Source organism: Euprymna scolopes, chromosome 8 (genome assembly GCF_053919585.1).
Source record: "Euprymna scolopes isolate OS-2025 chromosome 8, ASM5391958v1, whole genome shotgun sequence".
Lineage (NCBI taxonomy): Eukaryota > Metazoa > Mollusca > Cephalopoda > Sepiida > Sepiolidae > Euprymna > Euprymna scolopes.
In genome coordinates, this window is record NC_136489.1 from 24968884 (window position 1) to 24989739 (window position 20856).

At 35.3% G+C, this 20856-nt stretch overlaps 1 protein-coding gene across 3 annotated transcripts in view; it reads left to right on the forward strand.

Moving 5' to 3' along the window:
* LOC145283515 (endoplasmic reticulum-Golgi intermediate compartment protein 1-like) overlaps positions 1 to 20856 on the forward strand; it is a 346880-nt gene that overhangs the window by 290846 nt on the left and 35178 nt on the right. For all 3 annotated transcript variants that reach the window (XM_080132353.1, XM_080132352.1, XM_080132351.1), the window contains one exon: positions 4054 to 4154. In XM_080132353.1, the coding sequence (XP_079988479.1) occupies positions 4054 to 4154 (101 nt within the window). The remainder of the gene's footprint in view (positions 1 to 4053; positions 4155 to 20856) is intronic.

A 20856-nucleotide genomic window follows, 5' to 3' on the forward strand; every position in this document is an offset into this window, starting at 1 on the left:
GCATCAACCTGAAATAACAAGCTTTTGTCAATTATGTATGCATATATATGTATACATACGTATATCTGCATATATATGTGTATATACCAGTATATATGCATTTATCTATCTATCTATCTATCTATCTATCTATCTCTCTCTCTCTATATATATATATATATATGTATATATATTTATAACTAAGTTGTGAGGAAAGCCGCACAGACGATTTGTTTATCATGATGAAGACTTTGTGTAAAACCAACTACACTTTTTAGTATTACTGCTAACCTTTTTCAGTGCAGGTGATAGGCACAGCACAGAGTATATAGTAGACCGCAGGTTTTTACATAACTGTTTCCTTCTACGATATGCATGTCTTAACTGCGGGTGCATCTCTCTCAATGAATACCAACCTAGAAATTTCTACGACTCGGCGCGGTACATACAGCGCCTAGCCTTACCAGATGGACGCTATCTGGTACTGGCCAGGCTCTACGTTGCTTAACTTCGGTGATCTGGCGAGAACCGATGTGTCAACGTGATCGAAATCGCCGGGAGAGTCTATTATATACGTATACATGTATGAGTATCTACCTATATATATATATATATATATATATATATATATATATATATATATATATATATATATATATATATATTTGCATGTATATATATATATATGTATATATATATCTGTCTATGTATATAGAGAAAAAGAGAGAGAATGAGAGAGATGGGAAAGAGAGATATTCATGCGAACCCTGTAGAAACGACACATAAATGGATATATGCCAGGAAGGATGTGAAATTTCTATGATAAAAGAATCAAAGTTTATATTCTACCATTTTTTAACTTCTCGAATGGCGTAGTAGAAGCTCTACACTTCCATTATTGATGCAACGAAGAACTGTGTACAATAGCAGTATAAAACCAACTACATTTAACGCATCTAAAAAGTATAAATATATAAAGAAAAATAGATCATTAAGCTATTGACACCAATATGAATGTTCTCGTATGTCGCACGCCAAAACGCCCTCCTGGGATATAAATTGGCTATTCAGCTGCGAACATTGACTTATACATGTCCAACCCATTAAGATGCTTCAGCTGTAAATGTTTTGTCAACGACAAGGGCTTATATATGGCAAAACTATTATGCAGGTTTCGTGGAGAGAGTTATTTGGTCCCTGAAGAGACCAAATACAAAACTGAACAAAAGTGTATGAAAAGTAATCAGAATCACAGTTAACCCTAAACAAATAGACAAACTTAAAATCCCCAAATCTTCGACGAAGACGTATATGACGTTGAAACTATTGTTCACACAGACAGTGACTCCATAAATTCCTATGCGCATGCAAACGCACACAAACGCACATGCACAGACACAGACACACACACACACACACACACACACACACACATATATATAGATAGATAGATAGATAAATATAAGGTTTGCAAAAAGCACAGATACACACACACACATATATATATAAACACAAAGACTTTCAATTATAATTTACCAGAATTTATTTAATAATATTTGCTCGGTTGTTTGTAAGAGGGGGGGTAAATTAAAGAATAAGCGAAGTAATAATAATAATAATAATAATAATAATAATAATAATAATAATAATAATAATAATAACCCTGTTTAAATATATAAAAAACGATGCTAAACTTCTTTAAAAAATCAGCAAAACCATAAAAAAAAAAAACAGCAAACAAACGTAAAACTTCTTTTAAAAAAGAAATCGGGAAAACAAAAACAAAAACAAACACCGCGAAAAGCGAAAAAAATGCATAAATAACCCTTCGATTCGTTAAAGTTCCATTCCAGTTTTTTTTAAGCAAGTACGAAGTAAAGAAAACCCAAACCGGTGTTCCTTCGTAACTGTCTCTTGTGAACGATCCCACAACAGTGTTCAGTCGTGGCGGGGGAAAGAGGAATTTATTAGAGAGAAAAGATTTTACTATTTCCATTGATCTTTACCGATTTTGGCAGTTAACTCTCACCAGAAAAAATATAGGAATCTACGATTTTCGAGGAAGTGGATAGGTAATAGGCCTATAACACACCTCAGATATTGTACTGCAGTTTGTGCATATTACATTTGCATGAAATGTCTTGATTTTTTATCCTATTAAGGTCAAAACCAAAGGGAAATTGAGTTCATTTTATATATATATAGGGATAAAAATTTGAAAATACTCATGAATAAAGAATAAATAAGCAAGCAAAAAGGAAAACATGAAGGAATAAACTGAAGTATTATTTTTTCAATAAATAAATTATAAATGTCGTCAATGTTCCCAGATAATAAACATAAGTATCCATTCATAAATACTAATATATGCAAGCAAAATCAAAACAAGATGCAAATTGAATTAATAATTAGTTCTGATGTTTGATCACATACATAGCCAAAGGCTTCATGGTAAAAATGGATAATCTTTACAAAGGGCGTCGGCGGGCCGCATTATTAAAGTTTATGCAAAACGTGTAACTGAAAATGGAACGAATATTTTGTTTTTAATATTATGCATCAAACTTTAATGTTTTTATTTAGTTTTATAAAAAAAAATAACAATCAAACTATTGGGGATGTATTAAAAAAAAAGTAAACAAAACAAAAATAAAAAAAACAAACTAAAAACAAAGAAAAGATTCAGAAATCGTCCGAGTCTAACAATTTTTGTCGGAACAAAATGTACTGTCTATGCTCATATTTTGTCCCGTCTTTTCACGGACCTCATACAGTAGAGATGGGAAGTTCTTACATATTTGAGCTGGCGCATCTACCTCTAGTCACTTACTCTTAGACAGGGCCCCCCAAAATGTCTCCAGTTTAATTGATCCCGCACTATCTGTCAGGCTATGTCTCATCGCCACAATACGGCATCCTGTGTTTAATAAGTATTTTAATGGAATGTTTTCTGGGTAAACTCATATCACGTATGCCACCTAGATGTACATACTCCTGACTAACCCGACAAGCAGTAAAATCTCGGCCCTTCGCTGTTGAGGTATATGCCTGCAAGCCTTCTAATCTACAGATTCCTAGAGTTTGAATTCCCTCCATTTCCAGCTTCTCTAACTGTACTGACTTATAAATATCTCGTTGCTCAACTCCTCACAGCCCCTATTAGACACGATTCGAAATAGTAGCCCTTTACGTTCTAAGTGGTCATATGCCTCTTTTTGGTGAAACATGATTAAAAAATGGAAAATTTTCAAATGACCCTGAAAGTTGAAACCTACTTGATTTGCCTATATGAAAGCTACATTGGAGCTGTAACAGAGCACAGAAACGCACATGACAACAGCTGTATGCAAATGACCAAGCCGTGTGTGAGGTGACGTCACAGCGAGGGAGAAGGAAAGAAAAAGATTATAAAAAAGAAAAACGTAAACCCTTGAGATTACAAAGACAGTGATAGATGTGTTACATGGGCCATGAGCGACACGAAAAGACGCGTCTTAAACATGACCGGACAAAGACGGAATACCACATTTTCGACACGGCAGAGTCTTGTTAAGCACTTTGAAGTACGAGAAGACTTTTGACGAAGAGACATGGCGTTATTCTAGAAAGTACCAGTAAATAAGTTTCTGTTGTTTCACTGAAAAATAAAACGGAGTTGAATTCTTTCCTTGTCTTTGTTTCCTTACGACTGTCTGCATACAACGTGTGGGTCCCGATGGTTGACATGTTACGACACAATTAGAAAAGGTCTACTATATTACAGGGTTTGCTGTGTCAAAATCAGCAATACGTAAAGTATTATAAGTCACTTCTCTTTTAGCAATGTGCGCCGTCTATGAGTTTACTAAAAACGTATAAACCGCAAATGCAAGGTTCTGAAATCGAAAGAAGAAAGGTGATATAACTAATAAAATTACAATGCTTGATATTCTGTATTTTCATTAATATATAGCGAAACAAATGTTGGCGTTTCTTAAACACAAGCGTTGCCATATTAAATATTTTGTGTAATTTAGATGGTTCTTTTACTTCTAAATAATACGTAATTTGATTTTTTCTTGTATTTAATTTCAGCTACTACTACATATGACTACGTTGTACGTATTGTACCGAGTGTCTATGAAGACATTAATAAACAGGTGTCTTATCCCTTTCAATACACATACTCTTCTCGGGTACGTATGGTCTTTTAAAAGATTATCGTTTAAACTAGTAAACTTGCGTATTAACTCTTGAATAATCTATTATATAAATCTCTGTCTGTTTAAATGTATGTATGTATGTATGTATGTTTGCCTAAAACCTTCGACAGAGCCGACGGATTTTCACGAATTCGATATCATTTTAAAGCTTGACTCTTTGGAAGACAAATATCGAAAAATTGGCCAAATGGCTTCATCCTCAACTTGACACTTTCCTACAGGGAGGTCGCTTTTTTCGCCGATATTTTCAAAAGTCATCGCCTCTTTTCGATTGACTAGCCTTAATTTAAACCTACGTCACTTCCGGGTTGACGATGGGCGCAACAGCTAACGTGTCACGTTTTATTTCACGTTCTTTTCCTCCTTCGCGGTACTGGTTCGCTCTTTATGACAGCCATCATTGAGTTCCACAAGAAAAAAAAAAAGGCCCCAATGGAAGCCCTCTTGTGTGAATGTCTCTGGGTTCAATAATGGATTGAATCCAAAGCATTCTGCATGCACTATATATTCTCGTTATTTCTGTGTGATTACAAAGGTTCATTTATACAAATGGGCATTCGTTTGCATGGTCGAATTCTCGTTGAGATAAAAGGAGGGAACATTTCTCACCAAGGAGAGAAAAAATAGCTGTTGCGCCCATCGTCAAACCGGAAGTGACCCAGAAAAAAAAGCAATTCTTCCTTCTTTGTTACAAACATCGCTCATGGAATGTGAGGAGTAAAGGATAAAACAAGGGAAGCGAGAATTACACGGCTGCCGAAAGTCAATCCAGGGTTGTTTATTACTTAAATTCAATTAAATCAAAGCTCGGTGGATAAGAAAGTATATGAGTACACTTATTTGCCATGTTGGTTGTGATTGGGTTGTTTCCAGCAAAGCAACATTTTAAATAGTTATTGTCGAGTTCATGATACCTTCTGAATATGAATGCACAGAAAAGCTCGCTCGTTTATTAACGAATACATAATAACAACGGTAATCACAGTAAAATAGAGCGTGTTCTACTCACTGAAGTATTTAATCAGATATGTTTTTTTTTTTTTAATATTTTCAAGCACAAATTATTTACGATTATTTAAAAAAGACCAGAGAGTGCATCAGCCAAAAACCTACTAAAACGGAAGCAACAAACACCAGAAAAAAGTTCGTTAATCAAAGAGATATTGTAAACTGGTTTTATATGATGGTATTTGACATCACACTACAGATCTTGTAAAATCTTGATCCATTTGTAAAGTGTTATTAGTCCAGAACTCAATTTAAAACATATTTAATTCTTTATAGTCAGGCTTCTCAGTGTCTACGCTCCGATTATTAACGCAAATCAAAGACGATTAAATCCTGACAACATTAATTTATATAATAAGTTCAACACGGTCTTACAGAGTAATTTACGATTCATGCAGCCATGTTTGTTTTAGGGAGAAAGAAAAGTTTTATTAGGAATTTGGAAAATAAAATTTCGTATTTGGATTTCAGTAATAATGTAAGTCAATGGGAAATCGTCAATTAAAACAAAGTTCATATTATTTGGATTCTTCGAATTACTGTGCTTATCTTGAATGCCATTTTTACAACGTTTCGGTCGATGTAACCTTTGACCTTCTTCATGTGTACCGTGTTAAACTTGGGAATGTTTTTGTCAAGCAGGAATTTAGACGGAATTAAGAATGGAATCCTTTATTTACTTCAATCTGATCGCATGCTCTCGTCCCATGACTGGATAAAGGTCATAAGTAATTCGCAATTGTATTTTTTAGTCGCCTACACTGAGAATTGTACCTTCAGAAGAATATCACATTTATTTTTCCAACTACTCTAACCATTGTGCTACGGCTCCGATAATATACACCTAAAAAAGGGCGAAGGGCGGAGGTTACACTGACCAATACCTTGTGAAAATGAAGATGAGAACAGTAGTCCGAAGAATCCAAATAATATAAATTACCAATCCTCATCTAAAAAATGCAGAAACGTAAAAAAAAAGTTACTGTCGAAATAATCGCCGATTTTTTTAAGTTCAATTTTTCCAACTTGATAATCTTATGTGGAATTCGCGAACTTGCAAATGATTGCAAATTATTACATTTCTTGTTCCATCATCCATGGTCGTGTGGAAGTGTTATTTATTATGATATTCTTAGAGAAATACAAATGAGTACAGTAGACTAGAAGTGCATGGCTTCGTTACATTTAGTGCTCGCCAGTAATATTACAATACTCTTTAGTCGACTGCAAAAACCGGCCAATCACAGAATCACATTCTTAATTTATTCATCTGGCGTCCATAACTTCTTGCTTCCATGCAGGGCTCAATTACCCAATAGGTTAACGGCTTGAACCCTGCTGATCCATTTGTCTATAATACACCCTGTTTATAAATCACTTTGCTTATTCATATGAATGAATATTTTTGTAGCAAAACACGTATCCAATAGTATACAAAAATGTGAATATACAAGGAAAAATAATTTAAGAATTATTTTTAGTTCTAAAGACTATTTGGGCGTCCCCCTTTCCAAATATCTTACCAATTCACCGTACAGAGCATTCACGCTACTAATAATTTATTCATCTGACGTCCCTAACTTCTTGCTTCGATGCAAGGCTGAATTATCCAAAAGTTTAAAATTTAAATAACAATTTAAATTATGTCAAATAGTTCACACAATTGCTCCAAAAATGCTTTCTTGATTACAGTTTACCAATATTTGCTAGTTCATATACTATCATCATTCGCCCATGTATGGAGTATTGTTACCACATTTGGTATTCTTCTTCTGTTCCTTTCCTCTTAACCAGGGTTGCAGAGTTGGAGTCGGAAGGAGTCGGAGGCTTTAGCTGGAGTCGGAGTTGGAGTCGGAGTCGGATTTCTAAGAGTACAAGGAGTTGGAGTCGGAGTCAGAATTTTTTATCCGACTCCGACTCCTTAAATCCAATGAATTTATCTTTTTACATGGTTTTCCTGTTTGGTTTTATCAGTTTTATTTTTATTACATTTTCTAACCAAACAAGGCACATTGCCACTTTGATGTAGGGGACTACTATCAGGGATCTAAGTTTCAGGGGTACTATGTAGGGAGTTTAGCAGCAAGATGTCTGTTTACATTACATTTGAACTTCTGCATTTCAGTACAGTTGGGAAGCACACCTAAGACTGTAAACGACCAAGTTCTCTCTGATTCTCTCTCCCTCTGATCTTGAGCAAGTGGTACAATGGAGAAAGAGGTGGCTTGTTACTTTGAATGCATCTAAAACCAAGCTTTTATCTGGTGGTATCTTTCTATCGATCCAGTAAATATCTCACTGCTAATGTCCAAGGATGGAGTACTGTTGCCACATATAGGCAGGAGCTGCTAGAAAAGACTTATCCTGCCTTCATAGAGTTCAAAATAGACTTTGTAGCCTCGTAGGGGATGTCCTTTTCTTTTCTCTGCAACCTCTTTTTCACAGAAGAGATGTTGCGAGTTTGTCTCTGCTTTATCTTTATTTTCATAGCAAGTGCTCGGCTGAGCTCAAAATCTATGGTCCCCCCCTCGTCAAACTTTCACAGAGACACCTGTCCAGCAGAAAACACTATCACTAATTTACCCCACTCTTTATCTGTGCCTAAACCTAAACATAGATTCCATGAGCAAAGCTTCTTTCTTAGAACTGCACACCTATGGAATTGTCATCCGTTTTCCTGCTTTCCAGCTGACTACAATATGGTTGTCTTCAAGTATAACGTAAACAAGTTTTTGATGAACTGTTCTATATAAGTTAACAAATTTACCGAATGTCCATTACTAACGATTATTATATTGTCCAATTTCTACTGAACACTCTTTAACATTTATCCTTGAGAGACCTCTTGGTCTTGATAAGTGGTCATGCCTATGCAAAAAAAAAAAAAAAGAAAAGGAACCCAGAAGAGAATTCCAAAGTCTAGCAGTTCTGGGGAAGAAGCCTTTAGAGTAGGGTAGGACTTCACTGCTTGTCGGGTTTGTCGCGGGTATTTTCATTGAGGGGGTACAAGAGCTTGTAAAACAGAGGGATACAACATTTCGTCGATGGGACAGGGGCTGAAGCTTAAATAACAGTTAAGGACCTATCAGGTTGGCGACTCTTTTTTTATACACTGTCCCGGAGTGTGAGACTAGCAGCAGATACACCAGCTGAAATGTGACAGAAAAACTCGATACATGAGCGAATGGAGACTTTGTAGAGATACAGGATACTTTCAGGCGTAAGTAACTTTCTAGCACGGTAGAGAGAGCTCACCTTCTTTACAGCAGCCTTAGCAATGATCTCAATGTATTTATTCCAAGTCATGTTCCCTGTGAACGTTAAGCCGAGGAGTTTGAATGAAGTACTTTCAGGTAATGTATCTTTAGCCATAGCTGTTGGTGCTTGGTAAGGTTTCATATAATTATTAAAGGAAACGATCGTTGTCTTGGCAGCTTTGAACATTACCATCCATTTATGACCCCTTTACACTACAGACTGAAGGTCTTCCTCTAGGGTTTCCGCCATTGCCTTATATATGTGCTCATTAGTTTTCCCAATGTGCCAGTTATAGAGCGTGATGTCATCGGCAAATATACCCATGTCAGAGACAATTTTATCAGATAAGGATCGGTCCCTGAGGTACACCTACATTTGTATCATATTGTTTGGACGTACGCCCATCGAGGACAACCTGAATTCTTCTCTCATTTAAGAAGGATTTAATTATGTTAAGCATTCGTCCAGTAATACCATAGATTTTATTGTCATTAGAAGACCACCGTGCGATACCCTGTCAAAGGCCTTAGATATATATAGGGCTACTGCCCTCCCCTCCTCTGCCTTATCCAGTGCTTGGTATATACGTTCAGAGATTACAGTTAGAATATCTGCAGTAGAACGGGCTTGCCTAAATCCATATTGGTGGTCAAACAGAAGTTTAGCAGCTGTAAGGTGGTGGACTAGAGCTTGATTAATTAAAGACTCAAATATTTTGGCGAAAAGCGGGAGGAGGTTAATTAGGCAATTATTTAATGATTCAGTTCGTTCACCAGAGATTTTGTAAACTGGTACCACAGAAGTAGTATTCCAGCTGTCAGGAAAGCAAGATTCGTTAAGACATTTGTTAAAGAGTTTAGAGAGAACTGGAGCAACCTCAGCGGATCATTTTTTAAATAGTGCAGATGGGATGAGATCAGGTCCACATGCTTTTGAGGTGTCTAGGTTTTTTTATAATATCATGTACTTGATTTTCAGATCATCTAGTGTGGTTTCTGTCTCCACAGAGCAAAATCAGGGAGGGAATGGTTTGCTGGGTCTAAGGTAGAGTTTTAGGGAAAATAACAGGCAAACATGCTAGCTTTCTCAGTTGTTGTGCAAACAACCTAATGATTGTTGGATAGTGGGAGAATTATTGATTGTCCATTATTTACTATACTATTGTACATTTTCTAGAAATCATGAGTTCCTAATTTCTGCGCTTCATTTCCTGGTGATTTCAGTATATTCATACTAAGCTGTTGCTACTTCTTTCTTACAATTATGTCTAGCTTCTATATACTTTGTCTGTTTGTACAGGACTTACGCTGGATACATCTACGGTATGCATGTTGTTTCTGAGCAATGGCAGCTGTGCAAGTAGAAGTAAATCATTGGGGAGAGTGGTGTTTGCTATAGAACTTCCGTGTAGGAACATGTGCTTCAATTGCTGCTTTGAACCATTCAGTAGTCTCATCTGCACACTATTCTGCAGGAAAAAAAAGATATTTCCCCATGGGGTGTCTCTGATGCGATCTCTAATGGAATCTCAGTCAGCCTTATTTTAGTACGTTGTCATTTTGAGCAATGGCTCTTCAACTTGGGGTGGAGAGTTTAGAGTGATTCTATCATCATCACAGAATGATCAGCATTCCTAAGTGTGCAATCAGCATTTGTTACACGATCCTCAGGATCTCTTGTCAGAAATAGATCCAGAAGTTAGGTTTGGTGGTCCTGGCGATCTGGGAGATGGGTTGGGAATGTTACTGTCTGTGTCAAGGAATAGCATATAGCAAAGTTATGGATGATGCTACTAGCAGTGTCAGTGTAGTTAGAGAAGCCAAGCAAATTTCTGTGGTGGGCGTTAGATTCACTAAATACATGCATTTGGGCGCTAGTGTCAAGGGAAAATGCTACATCTATGCTGTCAGAGACATGACTGATTATAGTTCAGGCCTGAGTTGATGGAGAGCAATAAAGAAAATATAGGTAGCTCACGCTATGTTTAAATTTAGTTTAAAGCACATGAAGGCCTGATGACCTTTTTTTTTTACATAGGCATCACCACTTATCAAGGCCAAGAGGCCACTCAAGGATAAGGGTTAAAGAGTGTACAGTTGAAATTGGAAAATATAGTAATCATTAGTAATGAAAATTTGGTAAATTTGATAACTTATATAGAACGGCTCATCAAGAACTTATTTACGTTAGACTTGAACACAACCATATTGTAGTGAGCCGGAAAGCAGGAAAACGGAAGACAATTCCACAGGCGTGCAGTTCTAAGAAAGAAGCTTTGTTCATGGAATCTACGTTTAGGTTTAGGCACAGATAAAGAGATTCGAGATTAGATTTCCTAGACATGGGGAGGGGGTTACAAATATAGACTCCAAGTCAGTTCCTTTTAAAGTCCTTACGAAAAAGTGGAAGATAACTAGATATGTTAAAGATGTTAGAGGAGATGGAGGAGTGCAAGCTAGTTTCACTTAGTGCTAACATATCGAGGGAGTTTGCTAGGAGAAATGATTCATCATCTAAGTTAGTTCTAAGTCCTCAGATATGTGTAAATGCAAGCCCCAGGGGAGGAGACGTGAGTGTGTGTCTGGTTTGAACATTTTTTTGGATTGAGCTGTCATTTCATTCTATTTAGTAGTTTCAGATCTAGATTGAGCTACTAGGCAAAACGGATGTGCATAGCCACCATCATGCAACACGAGTAGACAATCAGCCAGCTCCTCATCCACATGAATGTGGCCCCGGGAATGCCCACCAAAAATGAGTGCAGGGTGCCTCTCCATGCGCGACATGTCACTACAAATATACCGATATTACACAATTGATGACAGAACAGCCGCTCTAAGCGCTATCAAAGAGTTAGCGCTCCTGTACTGCCAGTTGAAAACAGTAACCAGCAACTGTCAAACCGGTACCCTCAAACCTGTCCGACAGGAGTGGCCCAGTCCAATCATGTTAGCATATATGGTAAATTAGCACCCCACAAGATGAAGAAGGAGAAGGGAATAAGGCAAATGTGGGGGACGGCACTCATTGCCCTAGTCGGGAAACAACGCTAAGCACTGGGCATCTCTAATGATTCCTTCTGGCTGCACTTCTGCTCATGGCTAATAGGCAAAGAAGGAGTATGGAGTATAGATAGGCAGAGCCTATCTACTCCTTACGCAGTTTAGGTTTGCAAACTGGTGATTTGATCAAGTTACCAGCTCTAGGGAAGTTGTTGTCCAGAAATGAGGAGGCCTCCCTCCCCTGTTTGGTGCCAAGACGTATGAGGTCAGTGGAACAGGTTTCCAAATCAGAGTTTTCCTTATCCTAGATGGATGACCTAACCAGATCTACTGGTCCATCAGCACTGAGAGGGTTTTACCTGCATCTGGTTTCAAAGCCAGCTATTTCTATGCTCCCACATGGATAGTTAGGATTGATAGAGTTAGTATCAAAGAATTAGTATCTGCTTTGAAGTTACACTCCTCACAATAGGATTAAGATTGGTTACGTTTTTAAAAGAGGTATGTATCAGTGTGGGGTGTAGATTAAAGGTGAATATCTACTAGGGTTCAGAAAAGATCAAATGTGGTTTGTGGATTAGTGACTAATTGGAAAATTATAGTATAAGGGTTACGGTCTGTTTGGAAATCTGCTTTAGGTGTTAGTTTTCAAGTAAAGATAATAACCAGCACTTTATCCCATCTAATGAAAGAAAGATATAGTTGCTAGTTAATATAGATCACTTATAATCTGAGCACAAACTGTCGCTATTAGTTATCTATTTTATAGATATTCTATAGAGTATAAATATAGGTTAAGCTAATGCATCCCTTAGCAATAGAAATCTATAGATGTTTAGTATTTATCGATTTTGAAAAGGTCAGCCTACTATGTTTAGGACCGTAAGGTAAACCCTCCTCCCAAGGTACGTGCAAAGTATGTGATTTTATATTAGCTTGGGGAGAAGAGCAATCGTTTTTTTTTTGTCCAGTTGAAACAGGAGAGATGATATAACTTACAAGAATACAACATTATTATACAATATAGATATACAGGGATTTGGGGAGGATTTAAGAGTATAAGAAGTTTTCATATTTATCATGCAAAACAGACAGAAAGGAGTCTTGGAGGAAAAGCGTTATCCCTTTAAAGCAGACATTTAGAAATAACATTTCTGTCAGTTATTTTAGTAACATACGTGAGTAACAATATACATGTGGCCAGTATAGGCCTTATATTTAAACATTACACTTAGTCATAGAATGAGAAATTTTGATTTCCAAAAAGAGAGAAGCAGTATAAGTAAATAAGAACAGGAAAATAGGTTTGGTAAATAAGCAATAATTTAATTGCTTCATAAGCAATGGTTTGCACAATTTAGCAGTTTTTGTATGGTTTTGCTTTTATTTTTTAGAGATATCTCATATTTTGTACTGTACTGTAATGCTTCCACTTCATCAAGATATTTCTGTCTGTAAGATCACTGCAAAACCAGTCTGGACAGCTGTTTTTGTTTCGGTTGTGATGTCACTCAAAATCAATGAAAGTTCTGTCTGAATGATTCAAAGACATAAGGTCCAAGTTCGAGTTTTTAAGATTTAATAGTTCCAAAATCAACTCCTACAATTCTAGTGCATTCAACTGCTGATTTTAAAGTATTTCAAGATTTAGATTTTTTGTTGCTTTTCCGAAGATTAAAACAAAAAAATCTACTCTTACTTCCAGTATTCTGACGAGTCTGATTTCAACTCCTTCCCAAACTCTCTGACTACGACACTGTAACGTTGGAGATAACGAGTGATTTTTTCCCCTATGTATATGGTTAGGTTCAAACAGCAAGTGCATGATTAGAGATTTTATCCTTGCTTTTTGTCAAAGAATAAATTCCAGTTATTTCTTGGGGTTTATTCTTTATTCAATCGTGCGTTCATCTACGAGAAAGAAACTTGGCCACTCTTTTAGAAATATTGTTAAATGCTTGGAAGAACACGAAGATGGCAATGTCGCATTTATTGAGAAATCGTTTGCTATGTTTTGCATGGTTGGCTGAAATTTGGCAATGAGATTTTCAAATAAATCTGCTGAACTTTCTTGATGGCCTTATATGTTGCAAACTAAATTCACTGAAACAGAAAAATGTTTCCCTTCGAGATAGGTAAACGAGAAGTCGATAAAGAAACTACATGTTACAAATATATAGCACGCTATAATAATAGACGCTTATCATCATATTCGATTCTTACTGCGTGATCTGTTGTTCTGGCTACATCAAACAAAACCAATTAATAATGTTGTGTTTTATAGATTAAAATAACAATTACTAAGTGATTTTTTTAGTGACGTAGCTTTCAAAATTCACCATCGACAAAATTATATTTCATAGTACAAAAATATATGCACAAGACAGATAGTAGCCTGAGACCAAGAAATAGAAATCTATCTTTATATCTATAAAAGTGAGAATGTGTGTGTGTGAGAACACTTCTTAACCTATACACTCAACGAATTTTTGATCTACAGATTTGAAATCTGGTATATAGGGTATTCATACATGCGGAAAATTTTAAAGTGTATATTTTTGTCTGCTCCGAATATTTTAAAAATAAAAAAAGGATTTAAATATTTGCCAATTTTACAATATATTTTTATTTTCGGTTTATGTGCTTATATTTTATTCATCCAAATAAAATTGATATTAAAGCATAGTATCTGTTCTGATACTATACTTTATCTTTTCTGTCCTTGGTCAATGAAGGAGAAATGCTTTAAAATTGAGGATTAAAAAAGTTGCGCGAATCCCTAATACCTTTTGGGAGGGTGTCACTACATTAAAACTGACCTTGGATCTAACTTTGCCATCGTAGAAACGCAAGTAATTTTTTTCCCATGTGTGGAAAACTTTGTTTCTGTTTTTAATGTTTGCTCCAAAATAAACAAAATAAACTTTGCTGAAGTGTAAAAATATAATGCATCTTCAAAAAGAATTTAATTTAATATTAAACGTTAAAAAGTTAGTAAAAATAAGTAAAATCATGAATGTTGGCTCTTTGTTAAAGTGTAGAAAAGTTAACAGTCGAAAAATTCTCAATAATAACAAACATTAACAAATTTTTTATACCAAACGCAGAAAATTCAAGTATCTTTCATACGGGCTGAAATTCTGTTTACGTTCTTTTTATTTGACAGCTGCCTTCAGAACAAATAACTGCTTGCTTGTCGCTTTACTGTTGAGGATTTCTTTCGTGAAAAATAGCATAAAAAATCTATGACTAACTCTAAATTTGGGTGTACAACTAGAACTTAGGGTTAGTGGTAGAATAAGTCACGTGTTTTCAACTTTTCAGGAATTAAGCCTCCCTATCCGTTAAGAGAAAATCAGTCATTTGTTTATTTTTTAATTGAGTCTGTAAAAACCACTTTGCACAGTATATTTTGATATATAATAATAAACAAACTATACACACATATATATAGTCTGTTTATTATATAATTATTATTGGTTACATATGTGCATACATGTTTAAGTCGAATCCTAATTCAAGGAGAATACTTCATCAGATCCCCCCTTCCCCAAAAGAAAAATTATACCAGCTCTGTCCTCCATTGAGTACACTTCAATAATCACACGAGTTTCATTGGATTTACTTATAGGAAACCAATCTCTAGAACCATTATATATATATATATATATATATATATATATATATATATATATATATATATATGAACAAATGATTAATAAAACATGTTAAAAGACATCTTGAAAAAGAGTTAAAAACATAAAGGAAGCACAAGATAAGTGGATAGTCCTTAATCCGCGGAGTTTCGAAGAAATACTCTCCTTCTCATCAGAGGGCAGGAATTAGCAAAATGCGGGATCGGATATATATATATATATATATATATATATATATATATATTCATATTTTGTATTTTGTATTGAGAAAGTTGTTAGATGAGATAAGTCATTGGTACCGTCGGTTTCAAGCTCTATAATTAGGACCGTTTTAGATATCCATATCAAGCATTCTTCAGCCAATACTCATTTGACTATACCAAGGACTTATCTCATCTAACAACTTCTGTACACAAAATACAAAATATAAATACGCTCTTATTTTTCAGATTTTCCTTTTAACTGATCACTCTACTGGATTTCTTTTTCCAAAAAAAAACTAATCATATATATATATATATATATATATATATATATATATATATATATATATATATATATATTTACTATAACAATTAAATACCTACAGACACTAGTGTTTCATCCTTTCGGGAATCTTACAGTAGAACCCAGGGATACGGTGGCCCTAGTATACGTTTTTTTTTTCAAGATTTTAAGATATGATGTGGAATACGATGTTTGGTCGACTCCGGGTTACGGTATCCCCCCCGCCTTACAGTGTTATTTATAATGTTATTTGATTATATGCATGTGTATTATATACTTTCCTGTATTTTGTTATTAATTGTTTATGCCATATCCCCGGGGTTCTGCTATATATATATATATATATATATATATATATATATATATATATATATATATATATATATATATATATATATATATATATATATATATACATTTTCGTTTCTGATTGTCTCGTAGGAATTTTCTAATAGTTTCTTTTGTCTTTTTGTTTTTGTCATAGGGTTTTCTTCCCCGTTTCTCTTTCAGAAGATGAAATTGATTTTTTATTGAATTATTCAGGTGTTCGGCTTTGCCAGCTTCAATCTCTCGATGTTACCTTTAAATAAATTCTTTGTTATGTTGATCTTTTTTGTTTTGCTTTATAATCACGCTGCATAACACACCTCCTACCGATTTATCTGTAAATAGGTAAACACGATTTGCTTTGAATTCTTTCTGTTGTTTCCATGAGTTACCATACTCAACAAATATGAATACACCTCTTCGAGGAGCAGCTATGCAAGTTCAAGTGATTAAAGCGCATCCATAACACTTTAACGATTGCATCATTTTATAGATTCATCTTGAGATTATTATTCAATAAACTTAATTCTTTTCTTTCATTTCTGTGCGTTTTTACAATTTAAAATGTTCTCTATTTCTTGTTTTTTGAGATAGGGATCGATAATTCATATTATTTGGATTATTCGGACTACTGTTCTCATCTCTAGTGTTATTATCATAACTTTTATGCTAATATAACTTACGACTTTCTTCAAGTTTATTTTCGGTCGATGTTACCTTCGACCTTCTTCAGGTTTATTTTGAGACTGTCTCTAATTAAGGAATCTTTCTTCCAAACTCTGGAATCTTCATGGAATTTCGAACGGATCCCTTTACTTAATACACTGGGTAGCATGCTCCCATTCTGTCAGTGATGACTGGGTAGAAGTCCTAAGTAATTTGCAGTTATATTCTGAATATCACCTGTACTGAAGATTGAACCTTCAACCTACAAATGTCACTATCAACTGACTTTTACCAAGTACTTTATTCCCGTACACCAGGTGTCCTTGCGGAAAGATTCCTGAGTTTTGACAGAAAGATTCCTGAGTGTGTCAAGATCTATGTGAAGCAGGTCGGAGGTTACATCGGTCAAAATGTGAAAATAACATTCAGGATGAGAACAGTAGTTCGGATAATCCAAATAAAATGTTTCTTTCTTATATTTATTGGTCATTAGTAATTTTAAATTGTTTAGTATGATGTCTGGACTTTGCTTTCATTTGGATACAACCATAAGCACAATTAGGATTTGAATATATTTTCATCAAAATTACCAAACATTTCAAATTTGCTACAGTTCCACTTAGTTCCACTGCTTTGTGTATTCCATAGGAAAGGCAGAGTAAACCTCGACAAAAACTCCGGTGTGGAGTCCCCATAAGAGGATGGTGTAGCACTGCAACACATTTCCGGCAACCCCTACAGCTGCGCTGGCTTCGACTGTCTTGGCTTGCCTTTCCATAGGGGGACGACCTAGTAATTGGGTTAACCTAGGTCTCTGTATTATCTGTTAATCCTGCATATGGAGAGCCAATTCCAGCTTCAAATTGTATAGTCACGGCAGATGCTGCAGTGCACCAGATGATGCAAAATGCCATTTTCTTATTAGACAGCAAGTTGCCATCAGAATGGCGTCTATGCACCTAAAATTATAGAACCTTAATTTCTGAAGTTTTTTATTTATGACGTCACTACATGTTGTTTGGGTTGGTTTCTTGATAACTATCACAATATTATGATCATCAACTATTGTTGTTTTCTTTGGCTGATCTCTTCTTTTGTTGTTGTTGAATATCATTCTTTTTATATGAATCAGATAACTATTTTCTATAGCGTAAGAATTCTTTCTAGAAAGACATGAGATATATACTGAAGGGGCTACGTATAGGTTGCACACATCCCTAAGCGAAAGTGTTTCTGCCGAATGAACTGGATTCGAACTTGCCACACCTAGGTTCTCAGTGTATGTCATTAACCACTTAGCCACCGTCACATCCATAATGTCTTACCTTTCAAAACGTCTTAGTCTCAAAATGGATTGCTTTATTTTCGTAGGTAGATATAATACCGTTATTATAAGTTTTAATTTTAATTTAATGGCCTTAGAAAAGCACACGCATCTAGAGCATTTTGTAATTAAAAAAAAAAACAAGTAGAAAAACTTGTCAGTCACATATCTCAATACTTGTGGGGACTTGATATTTATATGGGTTTAATTAAATGATTGTATAGTTTTTACTAATGAGTAATCACTTGTTACGAACATTAGCAGCTAAAACATGAGGAGTTATAATCAAGATTATCTGCTCCTTTTGACGTCCGCTTTCTGCTGTCCCTAACAAAGCATTGTGAAGCGAACAAGAGAGCCATTCATAAAATGAGGAAAGGAAGTCTTTCACGTTATCTAAACACATCATTAAGGGGCCATATCTTGATTGTCACCATCGTCCCGTCAGTAAAATAGAATAAAAAAAGAGAAAATAATGTTAACTATAACTGAATGAGGATTACTGAAATGAATCGATTGACATCAGAATAAGGAAGACGAATACAGATTTCCTTTTGCTTTCCCTTGTGATTGCTTTTCCCCAACTGCGATCAAGATGGCGTGATGACTTTGTTTTCTATCTTCGGACTTCTTTCATTTATCTATTTGTTTAAAAGAAATAGGAGTGGGAAGCATAAATCTGTCCTACTCTCTCTGGTCGGGTGGTACACACCAGTAAAAAGATGTACACTAACCCTAAGTCCCAGTGGGTACACTTTTTACTTCGTCTAGTGATGGAGCCTTCAAAATATAACCAGACACTCACTGGTCACTGGAAATTTATGCTTTGATGCAAAGAGCGCACAAAATGCACAACGATCCTAAGTGTGTGTGGCAATACATCGAACATGCTACTGACGAGTCTCTCGTTTGGCTGGTTGTTGTTAGACATTATGTTTGAATAGTTTTTCGTGGAGGCTCCGACGTTGGTTGATATGCCGCTTCTCTCTGCTGCAGCCTGAACGATGAGTATCAGGGTATCTCTGGAAACAACTGAGTCATTAAAAAATATGAGTGGAATAATCTAAGCTCGATAACTAATAACGACGATTTATGACAATTATTCAGTTTCATTAAAAATGAAACTGATTCTTGTAGTCTGCATGAAAGCAGTTCTCTGGAAACGTGTTCCGCAGACGGAATTTTCTGGAACATAAAATTCTTCATAGTATCTCCCTTTGGCGTTAGGCGCACATATGAAAAAGAAAGAAGCTTTTTGCAGTTGTGGCAGAATGATTGGTGTTTTCTGTCAGTTTTTTATTGAAAGAACCGGGGACTGTAACACACTTCACAAACTTGATGGAAATATCGACAGAGTAGAAAAAGACTAGTAACACATCTTCTATGAAAAAGGGGCTGTAAAGAACACAAGAGACCATCCTTGACTAGATTACGAAGTTGATTTTGTATTTTTATTATGCCCTCATTTCTTTAACATGTATTAAATTGTCTTAGCAATACACTAAACTGAAATTCTGTACTGTTCTCTTCTATTACCTTTTTGATCTTAACTCGTAACGTTTGAAAATAAAATAAAAGTTGTACTTCTTGAAATCTTAGTGCTTCGGTTAATACGCTAACTAAATCATAATTTCAGGAAAATACTTAGTTGTTATAGCAATAAAAAGTACCGACAACCAAATTTTACTTGTCCAGAAGCAATAAAACCTTCATTATCAGCGTGATGTATCTTCAGATACTTGATTCTAACCTTACTTTTAGCATTATTGTAAAGGTTCCCTTATTACATTATCTATTATATAAATCTCACCTGTCTGTTTAAATGTATGCATGTATGTATGCCTGCCTAAAACTTTCGACAGAGGCGATAGATTTTCACAAGATCGGTATCGTTTTGAAGCCCGTTCCTTCGGAGGACAAATATCGAAAAATTGGCTAATGCATTAATTCCTTTACCCTCAGCTGGGCACTTTTCTACAAGGAGGGACCGCTTTTTCACCGACATTTTCGAAAGTCATTCTCTCTTTTCGATTAACTAACCTTAATTTAAACCTTCTTCACTTCCGGTTTGAGGGACGCAACGGCAAAGAGGTCACGTTTTTGTTAACGTTCTTTTCCTCATTCGCGTTACGGGCTCGTGCCTGCCTGCCTATTACCTTTTATTCATTTAGTTTTTTTTTGCTCAACACACACCTCCAAGCACCCGGGCAACACCAAGTGAGTGTTTGGGAGTAACCAGCAACTCAGCATTTAACTCCGCGTTTTCCAAGAGTAATAACATTTTTATTGTTAATATTATTTCTCTCGTTGTCCAGAAGCAATAAAATTGTCATTAATACTATTACTGCATTATATTTGGCAAGTGAGATATTCCATTCTACTTGGAGTTGTCCGGTACTAATAAAAATTAAATTACAGTATTATATCTTTTTGGCGTATTTTCATTATCAACATCATCTCTCTTAATGTTATTCTAAAAACAGGTAGGAGAACGGAATTATACAGCATCATTAATGTGATCGTTTTCTGTTCTACTCGGCGTTATCCGAAAGAAATGAACATTGGATTACAATATTACATATTCAAAGAGATAGTTCCAGTTAACGGATGACACTAGTATTTTTCAACACATTAAAACAAGAATGGTATGGTTGAAAGGGAAATAGGAAGTTGGAAAGAAATGCAGAAATTAGGGGAGATGGAAATACAGAAATGGAGCGACGCAGTTAAAAAAAGGGAGAGAGATTAAGTCTATGACTGTCATTTTATTTGACGAAATATTTAAATACCATTAAAACAAGATAGACAAGAGAAGTTTGGAAGTTTTATTAGTGCTTCAAACACTTTCTTGTGTACATTTATGATCTTTCAAATCAAATCATTTCATATGAAAGCATTATTATATACTTACATCGAAAATTAAGTTT